A 14,291-nucleotide genomic window follows, 5' to 3' on the forward strand; every position below is an offset into this window, starting at 1 on the left:
ATTTTAATATTAAAATATTAATATTATCATAATTACATTAATATTTGCTTAATGTACAATCATGCTATGTATGTGTAGTATTATTATTATTATTATTATTATTAATCTTTACTTGATGCTCAATTATGCTATTTTTATTATTATTGAAATAAGAATCATCTTTAAAATTATTTATAATTAACATTTGCTTGCTGTACTTTTTTTTTTTTTTTTAATGCCATTTGACAATGATGATGATGACTATTATTAGTAATAATATTAATAATCTTTATAATTGATCTTTGCTTGATGTACCATTTTATGTAATATCTGTTTTTGAGGTCAAGATATTTTGACCCAAATTCCCAGAAGAGCAAGACTGTAACATTTATGGTTATCAGATATGTAACAGAGATGTCAGGCTTTACACTGCATGGTCAGTCCCTCCTGTCTCTCTCTCTGTCTCTCTCTCTCTCTCTCTCTCTCTCTCTCTCTCTCTCTCTCTCTCTTCTGTACTGTCTCTCTGCAGTGAACACTTGACTGCAGTGAAGCTTTAACCGTTTCCTGTCTCTGCAGTTTGCCATGTCTCTCTCTCCCCCCACCCCTGCACTGTGTCTCTTGACAGTCTCCCCCTTAATTTCCACCAGTATATTTAGAAAAGCATTTCAAATAACCACTTATGACCTCTTTTGCCACTTTTATTTTTCGTAAGCATCAGTGGAAATCCCCCCTAATTCAAATGTTACATTTAGAACAAATTTTTTTTCTTCTGAGCTTGTTCTTTGTTTGAAATCACTTCTGCAAGACAACATCCTTTTTTCTTTATATTTTTATATGTGCTATATTCAGAGAAGCAGCTGACTAGCATATCACAGATCAGAAAAGTGTCAGTTTGATAAACCATGAAACCATACTATAACTTTAAGAAGTTAAAACATCTTGTTCATCTAGCAGGAGAGTATATTTTCACATACAAATGTGATTTCTTATTTGCACTCTGCATTTAGAATGACCCACTTCACAGTCTAGTTTACACTTATACAACCATCAAACTGGATCACAAGGCTTCAGCAGTTGTCAGAATCTTTTAGCTCTGAAGGCAGTTGAAGACTCTGGAGTTTAGATGGAATCAGTGATGAGGTATAATGAATGCAGGAACCATGTATGACTGGTCTGCTGATTCGAGGATGGAAATTTTTTCAGAACTGTTCACATATTAATAATTCAGAACACATTTCTCATTAAGAGCTCTTCTGAATAATGCACACACATACTCATTCTCATATACACTCATATATACATCAGTTTTCTGCCTGCTGTTTAATGCTCTTCCAGTATGCTTGTAAAATATGATTTGTGAAGACTTCAGCATTATCAAGAGCCGTGAAAAGGCGAATTAAATGAACGAAGTTGCGTTTTTTTTACCACCATTATTTTGGTTGCATTAAAGGGATAGTTCACACAGAAAGGAAAATTGTCATAATTTATTCACCCTCATTTTATTCCAAATCTTTGACTTTCTTCTGCAGAATACAAAAGAAGATTTTTTTTTTTTTTGAAAGTCAATTTGGTCCAGTGTTGTTTTGGCCATTTACACTGCCGGCACGGTTTTCTCATGCTCACCAAGGCTGCATTTATTTGACAAATAATATAGTAAAAACAATAATACTGTGAAATATTATTACAAAAGAGATCTTTTCTATTTGAATATATTTTAAAATTTAATTTATTCCTGTGATGGCAAAGCTGAATCTTCAGCTGCCATTGCTCAAGTCTTCACTGTCACACGATCCTTCAGAAATCATTCTAATATGTTGAAAACAGTTGTGCTGCTTAATATTTTTGTGGAAACCATGATACAGGATTTAGGATGAATGAAATTCTTTGATGAATGAAAGTTCAAAAGAACATAATTTATTTTAAATATAATTTTTGTAACAGTCTTTAATGTCACTTTTGATCAAATTTAATGCATACTTGCCTAATAAAAGCATTAATTAAAAAATAACGTACTGAACCTAAACTCTCGAATGATAGTGTACATATAGAGATCTTAATGTTACAGTAGCAAAACCAGTCTGTTTATTTCTCTGATCCTAAGAATTAAACAGGCTGTTTTTGCTATTGTACCTTTTAGACTTTTGCATGTAAATAACTTGCATAATGATTTGCTAGCCTCATGTTTAGGTAATCATTATATAACCACAATGTAGAGTGTGGAAAATGAGTACCAACTCTTGTGCTGTGAACGTTAGACTCCGTCTAGGTATAACACTGAACTGCTCTGTTTTAGAAGACAAGGGAAACCCTTTTGCTGTGATGTGTCCTCAGAGCACACTTGAACACAGGGAAGGACCTTTATGCTGCCGATTTGTCATGTCTAATAATAATTTCAACGGTCTCACTCAGCATTTTAGTTTGTGAAGCGGGTACCGCTCTTGTCAGATGGGCGGCACAGCTAAAACACCTGCAGCTATGTGTTGGTGTCATCGAACTCTCTCAGAGTGCCACTGCAGCCTTCTTATAAAAATATGGGTAGTTCGAATATAAATTCTTAAGCTTTATGACTACCTCAGATGTCTTAAATGTGACCATGTGTTTAGCCAGTTAGGCCAGTATTATTGCAATATTTGTGCTTTTCCTGGTTGTATACTGTCTTGGGATAATTAAAAATAAGGTTCATTTGTTCAGAAAATGTTTAGTTTAAAGCTTTGAAATTTAGCCTCAAATATTGTTGATGTTGAGAGCGTATTAGCAGTTATTACCCATGACATAAATGTATTAATTGAGTTTGATACAATTAGACTAATAGTAGGCCCTACACAAAGGCCAATGTTGCTTGGTAAGTAAAAAGCTTTATAATAAGAATTTATGTATTTTATGCGTAAACATCCTCAACATTATGAAGCATTCCCAGCTAACAAAAATATGTTCTAAGAACATTTTGCTATTATTCTCATTTCTGAATGTTTTCCAAACGTCCAGTTTTTTTTTTTTTTTATATATAAATGTTGTAAAAAAAGTAGTAACATTTATAAAACATTAGACGAACATCTAACTAAACTTTGCTTTCTGTAGAAACATTCCATGAATGATGTATAAATATTTTTGTGAACATTATTAAAAACCAGATAACTCTGAACAAATGTTCTATTAACATAATTGGAAGACTGTTCATAACTTTGAGAGAAACCTTGTCAGAACATTAGGTGAATTCTAAGAACATTCCCTGTTTGCTGGGTTCATAGTGAAAATGAAAATACGTCTTTTAATATAACCCAACTTAAAACCCCAAAGAGACATTTTTAAAAGACAGATGTTTCCACTGAACTACAGGAATGCGTTGCATTCATACAAATGGCATCATCGCAACATTTTTATGATAATGTTATCAAATCAGGCCAGAAAAGTTATTTATTTATTTATTTTTTTATGTAAGATTCAACTTTTATTTATTTATTTATTTATTTTTATATCTGTGTCAGTCATTACTGAAACTTGATTATTTTGGGTAGAGGATTGAATTGCACATGCATTGTACATTGAATTATTACCAGTGTTACATTTACTGAGCATTACATTTATCATTTCTTTCCCCTAATGATCCTGAATCCTTATGTAGCATTAATGGACCTTTGCCTTTGACCATGAGTCTTTCTTGGATGGTTTGGTCCTTCTAACAACTATGAAAAGCTGTTGGCAACAGTGTGAAATGTGGTTCCCTGTTGCCTTGTTATATGGGGAAAATTTGTTTGTCAGCTTTATTGCATCATTTTGGCAGTCAAACATTGAGTCATACTGAGGCTTAACAGTGAAACCCCTCAGATAATGTTCTGCAATGTTTGGCTGTGAATCAGGAGGGATGCTTGTTAATGCCTTTTATCACATTCACGGCTGTCTGTCCTCTTTCCCTCTCTTTTCTGATTGATTATTTGTCCTGTACCCATCATCACATGGCATATGTGTTGGTAGGAAGTTAATAAACCAGAGTACTGAGGTGAAAATTGTGTCCATTTGCAGGAGCCCTTGTGACCTCTGTTGGAGAATTGGGAATGGACTGTATGTGTGCTTGTTTGGTTGAACGTGTACTTTCTTGGTGGTAAACTGCTATAGATGTTTAAAGGTGACTGCATGGCACCAAAGCAGATTTATTGAAATCAGTTTGAGTCATAACCCCTTTGCTGCCTTCTGCCTTCAGTCAGTAAGCTTTAAAGAATTTCATAATGGCTATATTTATCACAAGATTAAGCTACACTTTGTTTTTTAATGAGAATGTATTGGTAGTTGTATTGTGTAGAAAATGTGTTTTATTGTGTAGAAAATGTATTTTTGGCCCTAATTCAGTTCAAGGTTTACTTTCTGCTACAGAAACATTTGATAAGAAACTCTTTAGTCTCACATTTAAGTTCGAAGTCCCAGTAGCCCAGTGTGCGTTGAAGCAATAAAAGCATTAGTCTTGTGAGGGGTTATCTCCAGGCCAAAAACAGTCACAAATGAGCTTGTTTTTATGCCAGTCAAAGGAGATGTACAAATGCATTGCAAAAGACTTTATTTTTTAAGCCAGAACAAGGACAATTGGTTAATGACATCAAAAAGCATGTCAGCTGGGTCACCATGGACCCAAAACATCTCATAATGAGGCTGTCTCTGCATTATTTTTGGTCAGAATTTGATTAAAACTGGAGTTCTTTGATGCAATAAGATTTTTTCCATAAACAAAGAGAAGTACTTTTTCTGTCCATTTAATTCCAGTAAAGTTAATAATCAGCTTCTCTGTGTAAAAGTTCCCTGAACTTAAATCACATCAAAAATGATTAAATCAGATGATTTTTGTGCAGCTTGTTAAATATTAGATGTGGTTTATTTCACTGCCTCACTTTGCTATGGAACTGATTTGAAGCAGTATTAACATGCTACTCCTCAGGAAATAACTTTAAACCTCAGAGTACCTCTGAGTGTAATTTGAATGAATATTTTAACAAGTTTTTCCCTGCATGAACATGAAAGCTTCTGAAGTTTTGACTTCTGCTGAATTCTTAAGAGTACTGACCATTTCAAAGACCTTATAGCTTGATCGTTGTCTTTTTGTTTTATGTTCACACACTAAAATATACTCGCTAATAACGCCTCAAGATTTTTTATTTTATTTTACTTTACTTTACTTTACTATACAACTTACTACACCAGCCCTTCTATCCTTCCGTGTCTTTTACTGTCTTGCTATCTTCAGTGACCTTAAAGGGTTAGTTCACTCAAAAAGTAAAATTCAGTAATTAATTACTTGCCCTCATGTCGTTCCACACCCTTATGACCTTTGTTCATCTTCGGAACACAAATTAAGATATTTTTGATAAAATCCGATGGCTCAGTGAGGCCTGCATTGACAGCAAGATAATTAACTCTTTCAGATGCCCAGAAAGCTACTAAAGATGTATTTAAAACAGTTCATGTGACTACAGTGGTTCAACCTTAATGTTAAGAAGTGACGAGAATACTTTTTGTGCGCAAAAAACCCCCCAAAATAACGACTTTATTCAACAATATCTAGTGATGGGCCATTTCAAAACACTGCTTTTGTTTCAAAACATCTTTTGTTTCGAATCAGTGGTTCGGAGCGTGTATAAAACTGCCAAAGTCACGTGATTTCAGTAAACGAGGCTTCGTTACGTCATAAGTGTTTCGACACTTTAATGGTTCACCACTGGGGGCGTGACTTTGACAGTTTGATACAAGCTGAGGGTGAGTAATTAATGACAGAATTTTCATTTTTGGGTGAACTAACCCTTTAATATATAGCTTGATTGTTGTCTTTTTATGTTTTGTGTTCACACACTAAAATATAATTGCTAATGATGCCTCAATATTATTTTATTTTATTTATACTTGCTACACCAGTCCTTCCATCCTTCTGTGTCTTTTCCTGGGTGGATTGGAGGTCTGTCCTGCCATCTGCAGTGATCCCCTGCTGTCAGCTCTTCATGGCAATGCGGCAGCATCACGTCAACTTTGAAGCCTGAGCTAAAAATAGCCTGTGTGTGAGTGAAGAAGGGATGGAGAAAAGGGAAAAGAAAAAATATTGAGCTGTCTCAAATGAAGAATGAAAGACTATAATAGGACAGATTGGAGGAAAGGTAGAAGATTATCTCTGGGATTACTGCATATCCATGGGACTGCCATTTACAGTGTTTGATACAGTGCACATTCAGTTTTGAGTCTTGTAGCATTCAAGGTCTTATAGTAGAGATGTATATCACCTTCACTGGGTGACAGACATATCCAGAATGTTGTTTTATCGTGATAGTCACATGAATGTTCACACTGCTCTTTACCAGTATAATAAATGTAATTGTCATTTCAAAGGGCACCATATAATGTTTTACATGTGTTTGTGTATGTGTGTGTTGATAGATGGATACTGTAGATAGAGAGAGTAAGCAATATTCTGCATAAATGCAGAATGTAAACTTCAAATGAATTACTGGTATAATGAACAGTATGATTTTCTCTAAATTTCTGGGTTAATTTCTGTTAAATGATCTGTCTATGCTGTAAATCTCTTCAAAGAGTAAAACTGCCTCATTGCCGTTGGTTGAGAAACTGATCCTGTTTTGTTTGGCTAAGTAGACTGAGTCATTAAGAGGTTTCTGCAGGCTTTTTCTGTCAGTGGGAGTAATGTGGAGATTAGAGTTCAAAAGTGAAGGAATGGGAAAGGATTATGTTTTGGACAGATTTAGCATGGCTTGCTTTAATTCTCCATAAAGGAAGTTCAAGGGTTACTTTAATATGTCACCATACAGGACGTTCTGTGCATGAGTAAAGTTTCTTCATCTCTTGCACTGATTGCTTCATGGATAATCCACAATGTTGTTTACTGTGGCATTGCACTGTTTATGTAATTGCCCTCTACCTGTTCCCTAGACTCAGCTGGAAGCACAGAGATCCACGCAAGACTTCCAAAGGGCCACGGAGGTACTGCGGGCGGCCAAAGAGACCATCGCCCTGGCTGAACAGAGGCTGTTGGAGGACGACAAGAGGCAGTTTGACTCGGCCTGGCAGGAGATGCTAAATCACGCAACACAGCGAGTGAGTAATGCGAAGTTGTGGGATGGTAGAATGAGGTGTACCAGGAAATACTTAAACATCCTTGTTTTGGTTTATAGGTGATGGAGGCAGAGCAGATAAAAACACGCAGTGAGCTACTGCACAAGGAGACCGCCGCCAAATACACTGCCGCCATGAGCCGAATGAAACAGCTGGAGAAGAAGCTCAAACGCACCATCAACAAGTCTAAGTATGCACCAATTAATTTGTCAAACACACAAGCATTCAGTGAAACCATTTAGGCTAGTAATAGTCTTTACTTAATATGCATATTGCACACAGAAATGGCACAAGGATCCTCAAACAGTCAGTGGATGGTTGCTATGTTGTATATTTATGGGGACTGTAGGTTTTACTTTGTTGTCATAGTTAAAGAATTAGTTCACTTCAGAATTAAAATTTCATGATAATTTACTCACCCCCATGTATTCCAAGATGTTTATGTCTTTGTTTCTTCAGCTGAAAAGAAATTAAGGTTTTTGAGGAAAACATTCCAGGATTTTTCTCTATATAGTGGACTTCAATGGGGACCAACGGGTTGAAGGTCCAAAGATCTAGGGTCTTATCTAGTGAAACAATCTGCCATTTTCAAAAAAAATAAAAATTATATACTTTTTAACCACAAATGCTGGTCTTGCACTAGCTCTGCGATGCATCACGCATTACGTAATCATGTTGGAAAGGTCACGCGTGACGTAGGTGGAAGTACCGAGCAAGTGTTTACAAAGTGAAAGTGTCAAACGGCCTTTATAAAAAAAGGTAAAACAACGATGTCGGACAATTTTGAAGTTGGAGGAGAAAATAAGATGGAGTTTTTTGCGGTACTTCTGCCTACGTCACGCGTGATCTTTCCAACATGATTACGTAATGCGTGGTGCATCACAGCACATCATCATTTTTTTTAGAAAATGACCAATTGTTTCGCTAGATACGACCCTTATTCTTTGTCTGGGATCGTGTAGAGCCTATTATTCACGGGCCATGCCCTCCCAAACGAGTTACTGTGCAACAAACTGCACCGGGATCCTGGATACCCTAGCTACGGCTCTGCCCATGGAACACACACGTAAAATCGTAAGCCTTGAAGGCTTAAAGGGTTAGTTCACCCAAAATTAAAAATTCTGTCATTAAATACTCACCCTCATGTTATTCCAAACCCGTAAGACTTTTGTTCATCTAAGGAACGAAAATAAATATATTTTTTTAATAAAATCTGAGCGATTTCTGTCCCTCCACTACCACTTTTATTCACATAAAAACATTCAATGCACACATCAGTTGTGGTAAACAGAAGCTCAAGCATGTTTGCTTGACGCATGCGAGAACCAGTGAGGTTCATTCTCGTGTGTTACGCAGCACGTTTGAACTTCCGCAAGAGGTTTGTTCTCGCACATCAAGCAGGTTCGGTTGAGCTTCTGTTTGTTCGCTGATCAATGTTTATATGTGAATAAAAGCCTAAATTTAGTCTGTTCATCATAGAAAGTGATTGTGTCTCTTCAGAAAATTTGGACTAAACCATTCAATACATATGGATTAGTTTTACAATCTCTTTGTGAACTTTTTGAAGCGTCAAAGTGGTAGTTGCATGGACTGTCAATGGAGAGTACAGAACTGGCTCAGATTTTATTAAAAATATCTTCATTTGTGTTCAGAAGATGAACAAAAGCCTTATGGGTTTGGAACAACACGAGGGTGAGTAACTCTTTTGGGTGAACTAACCCTTTAAGTCACTTTGGATAAAAGCGATTCAATAAATGTAACGTAAATGTTGCTGCCACAGAATGAAACAATAAAAGGTGACTGCGCACTTGCAATGCATTGGCTAATTGTTCACGTCTGTGATTTGTCTATTCTCGTAGAGTATGTTTATGGTCTTAAGGTGTCAAAACAAAAAACAAACTGGGTCGGTCAGTTTATTTGTCAGTCAGATACTATTTTTCGTTCTTAGTAGGCTGTTTATGCTCGTAATTAGTTTATGATGAGTCAGCCGACTGTGAGACTACACTCAAGTTAAACCCATAAATATCAGTGGGGAGCCTTTTAGGTGGATTTCTCACATGTGATGGTGACTCAGCTGGCTCAACTCTATCACCGAACCCTGTTAATCTTGTCTCTCATCATTTGATTAATGTATCTGCATATGTGAACAGTTGCCATGGTGATATGTAAGATGCTATTTATAGGCCTTTACAGTACAGTAGCTCTAATCACTTTTTTCTCACTCTCTTTTTCAGGCCCTACTTTGAAATGAAGGCAAAATATTACTTGCAGCTTGAGGTACTTATCATGCAACATCTATAACATCTATATCATTTATAAGTGCTAAATACACTCTGCAAAAAGATCATTTGTAGTCATTTTATAATATTAAAAAAAAAATATGAATATCTAAAAATCTTTTAAAAATGTAACATTTACAAAAAAAATGATCTTGTTTTAAGAATAAAATTTAAGAACTTTTGAAAGGTTATTGCTTAAAACAAGGGAAACATTGCCATTGGAGTAAGATTTAATATTAAATATTCTAAAAAAAATCTTCTCATATATATATTAATACAGAAAATATTATTTATTTTTTTTTTTTAGGCATTTAACAATGTTTTTATAATTTAATCTATTTACCTGTGTTTTTCTGTCCTTTATCTATTTTAGGCCATGCTTCCATGTTACTTCCGTATTTTGTTTAATGTCAACTCAGTTTTTTGTCCTTCTCTCTTAAGCAACTGAAGAAGAATGTGGATGATCTCCAGGCCAAGCTGACGCAGGCTAAAGGGGAATATAAATCAGCCCTCAGGAACCTGGAGATGATCTCAGATGAGATCCATGAGCGCAGACGTTCCTGTGGCATAGGCCCGCGGGAGAGAGGCGTGGGTGCAGAGGGTGATGGTGTCATTGGTGAAGACTTAACTGCCTTCAAAATGGAGTCTGATGGAATATCAAGTGAGTCCAGATTATTTTGTATTACGCAGTAACTCTTTATGCAACGTATCTAGACAGTACTCTAGGCATCATGGATGCTCAGTAGGCTGCAAAATTACGCTGCCTTTTAAGGCCCCATTCCCAGAATGCTTTGCAACAAATTTCATTCAAGATGCCAGACAGAGTGAAGGGAAATAAATTTAATTTCAAATGGTTTTTAAGTTTTATTCGGGACAATTCAGTATTCTAGGATTTTTCTACCCTTTTCGAAGAGCTTGCGTGTAGTATAGATCTTTGTGTAACAAGCCAAGTAGATGCACTGCAGTGTCCTTTTCCTTTAACAGTACTGCAGAGATACTGTGTGAGATTGATCTTTTATAGATCTTTTCAGGATAGAGAAATGGAAGGTTAAGCACGGCGGTTAATGCTGTCTGCCACTCCTTAGGCTCTTATCTTAAAACAACTCTTACTACTTTTTTTGACAAACTGTTGAGATTTTGAGAAATGAGATTTTATTGTATTATTTATTTATTTATTTTTTTGACTCTCATGTCATTCTGAAACCATTTATTTTTTTCTTTTGAACCTGATTCAGATTAAGACCTGATTAAGACGGTTTCATGTGGTTCATTAAAGGATTAGTTTACTTTAAAATGAAAATTACCCCATGATTTACTCACCCTCAAGCCATCCTAGGTGTATTTGACTTTCTTCTTTCAGACGAATACAGTCAGGGTTATATTAATAATCACTCTGATGTTCCCAAGCTTTATAATGGCAGTGAATGGAGACCACCTGTTTGAAGCTGAAGAAAGTCCATCCAACCATCATAAAACGTACTCCACACAACTCCGGGAGGTTAATAAAGGCCTTCTGAAGCAAAGCGATGTGTTTGTGTAAGAAAAATATCCATATTTAACACATTATAAAGTAAAATATCTAGCTTCCGGCCAAACGGATTCTGCTTTTGTCTAAAGCGTAACTTACGCAACGTACTACTGGTACTATGCTACATCCTGTGTTATACGTTATGCTTTAGATGCAAGTAGAATCCATTTGGCTGGAAGCTAGTTATTTTACTTTATAACGTGTTAAATATGGATATTTTTCTTACACAAAACGCATCGCTTTGCTTTAGAAGGCCTTTATCAACCCCCCGGAGCTGTGTGAAGTACGTTTATGATGGATGGATGCACTTTTTTTGAGCTTCAAACAGGTGGTTTCCATTCACTGCCATTATAAAGCTTGGGAGCATCAGGATATTTATTTATATAGCTCTGATTGTATTCGTCTGAAAGAAGAAAGTCATACACCCCTAGGATGGCTTGAGAGTGCGTAAATCGGGGTAATTTTCATTTTAAAGTGAACTAATCCTTTAATTTCAAAAACCTTTGGATATAAAGGTTTTATTTCTGTGTCTATTAAGTACATTTAGCAAAAAGTCAAAACAAGTTCAAAACAAGCCTGACCACCTACATGTTTCAGAATCTGATATTTCCTTTATGTCTTCTTGCAGTGGCATCTGGGTCCTACGAGGATGAAAACTACAGCACGAGTGCCATGTCAGAGGAAGACTCTGAGACTCAGTCCAACAGTAGCTTCAGTTCTGGGCCGAACAGCCCTCTGGACTTGCCTTGCCCTTTCTCCTCCTCATCCTCCTTTTCCTCTGGCTCTCCAACCTCCACCTCCCCCACCCCCTCCTCTCGCCCCTGCAGTCTGGACCTGCCCAGCACCGTCTCTTTGTCTGATTTTAGCCTGATGTCTCCCATCCTCGGCCCACGCAGCGAATGCAGCGGCGCCTCCTCTCCCGAGTGTGACCTAGAGAGAGGTGAGATATTCTTAGATGTGTTTGCGTTGATGGATGGGACCCAAATAATGCTGCACTTGCATGTGAGGGATTGTATTAAGGATTGTTCTTGTTTCTCCTGTGGGACGATGCCATTTTTCTTGCTTTCCTGCCTGCTTGCACCTGTGCCCTCTAGAGGGTTTCATTAATCTCACTGATGGATAACTGGGTGGCTTTTCAGTGCGTAAATAAGTGCAAAACAAATTTATCTGTTAAAATGTGATGTTTTTAAAGCAAGACTGAAATGCATGAACTGAGAAAATACGTAAATGTAAATGATGATGATGATGATGATGATAATAATAATAATATTTTGCTCTTTAATTACTGTGGTTGATTAATCAGCTTCATTGTGTACAGGTGACAGAGCAGAAGGTGCAGAGGCCATACTGGACAACGTTCTCAATAACAATAGCATCAGCAACATCAAAACAACCTTTGGCCTGGATAGCCGTTTCCGCCTGCTATCTCTAAAACTTAGCCGAAATGAAAGCAGGAAAAACGTTGGCCGAGACCCCCTGGGTTTGACTCAGCAATCCACAATCCTGCTCGATGGGATGTGACCGCAATGGCTGCTACGTCTGCGTTGATGTATTCATCCACATTCTGTGTGCTATCGAGAGGCACTGGCAGCCACCCATCCTCCACTTCAGTGTCATCCCAGCCCATTTCTCTCACTGTCTAGAATGCTCCACCATCTCTCAGACTGAACTTTCACTCAATCTCACAGGTGTGAGAAAAGCAACCCTTGACACGATGTGCTGAGGAGACGAATCTGCCATTTGAAGGGGCATAGGACTGGGTTAAGCTTTGAAAAGAAGACAAATCTCTCTATAAAATGCATCAGTTGTGAGATTAACATTCCCACATGTTCCAGTCAAGATCTAAAGAGTCTGAAGACACTTAAGGATGACATTAGCACTTGTTAATTAAGATGTACTTGTCTTTAGACTTAAGAAATCCACAAGAGAGTAGTTATGCTGTAGATTTGCCACTTGTTGTCTTTAAAACCTGTGTAACTGTCATGGAAAATATACAGAGTCATTTGTGTGGCAGTATAATGTTACAACCATTTGAGTTAATGTATATCTAGGACATCTGCACATGAACAGACTCACCTGCATGTCCTTCATAAACTCTTAAAAAAGGATGCAAAATCTTCTGAGGAACTTCTGTGCTGCATTGTGACTCATGAGGAAGTGAAGCCAGCCAGCTGCAGGTCACCTTCTCAATGTCATCCAGAGACCTGCAGCAGATACAAGCTGATCCGTACAGGTCACTTTCACCTTCCTTCACAAGCCAAAAGCGTGAGCTTCCCTACATGGGTGGACAGTGTGCATGCTGCCCCATTTTTCTCTCTACATAAAGAATGATCATCGTTTTCAATATAAAAAGAGCAATAGAAAGAGATTCACAATGGCTTTGTGGAAGACTGGTTCAGAAAGTAGCATAAACAAAGCTGGAGCTACTGTACTTGCACTGTTCTGAACGGGGGCAGAAGGGTTATGGGAATCATTTGATGGGTCTCGGTGGGGGACATACAGCACTGATGAAGTAGAAAATTACTGAATGCTCCATCCAGCTTGTTGTGTGTTGTGCAGTAGCCACTGATTTCGAAACAGATGGCACAGCTTCAGGTCTAGTCGTTAGGGTGTGTTTTTTTTTTTTTTTTTTTTTGTGTGTGACCTTGTGTCTCATCTTTTTTTTGCCTTCTCAAATGTTCTCCTCCCATTTGTTCTGTCTGTTGCAGTTTTGAGAACCGATGGTAAGAAAAGAAACCTTGTATAAGTATTTAAGTGATTAATGGCGTTTAGTCTTTCGTTGTTTACAAAGCTTGTGTAATTGTTTTCAGACTTAAATAAAATGATACCTACTGCATAATTAGTAGTCAGTTAAGTCCAGTCACTGCCCTAAAACATTTTCCGTGTCTGAGACCGAGTCGATAACCTCGTGTGCAAAGCTCCGACATGTAGCGCCGTTCCGCTTCGGCTGACCTGAATTTGAGTACCAGTGTCATCATGACAACTCAGGTCCTCCCTCGAAATCGGGTATCCGAAAAACTGTCAGTTAATGATTATCCTAAGTATATACGAATGATATTAATTTAAAATACCATATCTTACTATATAATGTGTAAGAAAACAAATAGTGCATAATAAAACCAATTGAACGTAATTTCGTACACTTGATTAACTGTTAATTAATAAATAATAATTCTAATAGTCTATTGAGTGAATAATTGAACAGCATTAATTTTGTTCTTTATAACTGAAATATTAGGACATTTAACACACATAATTACATTATAGATGACTGTGAATACATGTAGGATAAGTGCAAATGCATGTATAAACTATCAGGCTAATCAGGTAACTGTATGCTATGCTAGTACATAAGCTAACTAATACAGACATAAATGATCATTGTAAAGTAATTGAAACAGCAT

The 14,291-nt window shown here is 36.9% G+C and overlaps 1 protein-coding gene across 2 annotated transcripts in view; it reads left to right on the plus strand.

Annotated features, from left to right (window-relative positions):
- sh3bp5b (SH3-domain binding protein 5b (BTK-associated)) overlaps nt 1–13,726 on the plus strand; it is a 33,199-nt gene extending 19,473 nt beyond the window's left edge. For both annotated transcript variants that reach the window (XM_051865855.1, XM_051865854.1), the window contains exons 4-9: nt 6,898–7,062; nt 7,140–7,270; nt 9,315–9,357; nt 9,801–10,020; nt 11,516–11,827; nt 12,206–13,726. In XM_051865855.1, the coding sequence (XP_051721815.1) occupies nt 6,898–7,062; nt 7,140–7,270; nt 9,315–9,357; nt 9,801–10,020; nt 11,516–11,827; nt 12,206–12,408 (1,074 nt within the window). In that variant the 3' untranslated portion in view covers nt 12,409–13,726. The remainder of the gene's footprint in view (nt 1–6,897; nt 7,063–7,139; nt 7,271–9,314; nt 9,358–9,800; nt 10,021–11,515; nt 11,828–12,205) is intronic.
- Nucleotides 13,727–14,291: the final 565 nt, after the last annotated feature.

Source organism: Ctenopharyngodon idella, chromosome 16 (assembly GCF_019924925.1).
Source record: "Ctenopharyngodon idella isolate HZGC_01 chromosome 16, HZGC01, whole genome shotgun sequence".
NCBI lineage: Eukaryota > Metazoa > Chordata > Actinopteri > Cypriniformes > Xenocyprididae > Ctenopharyngodon > Ctenopharyngodon idella.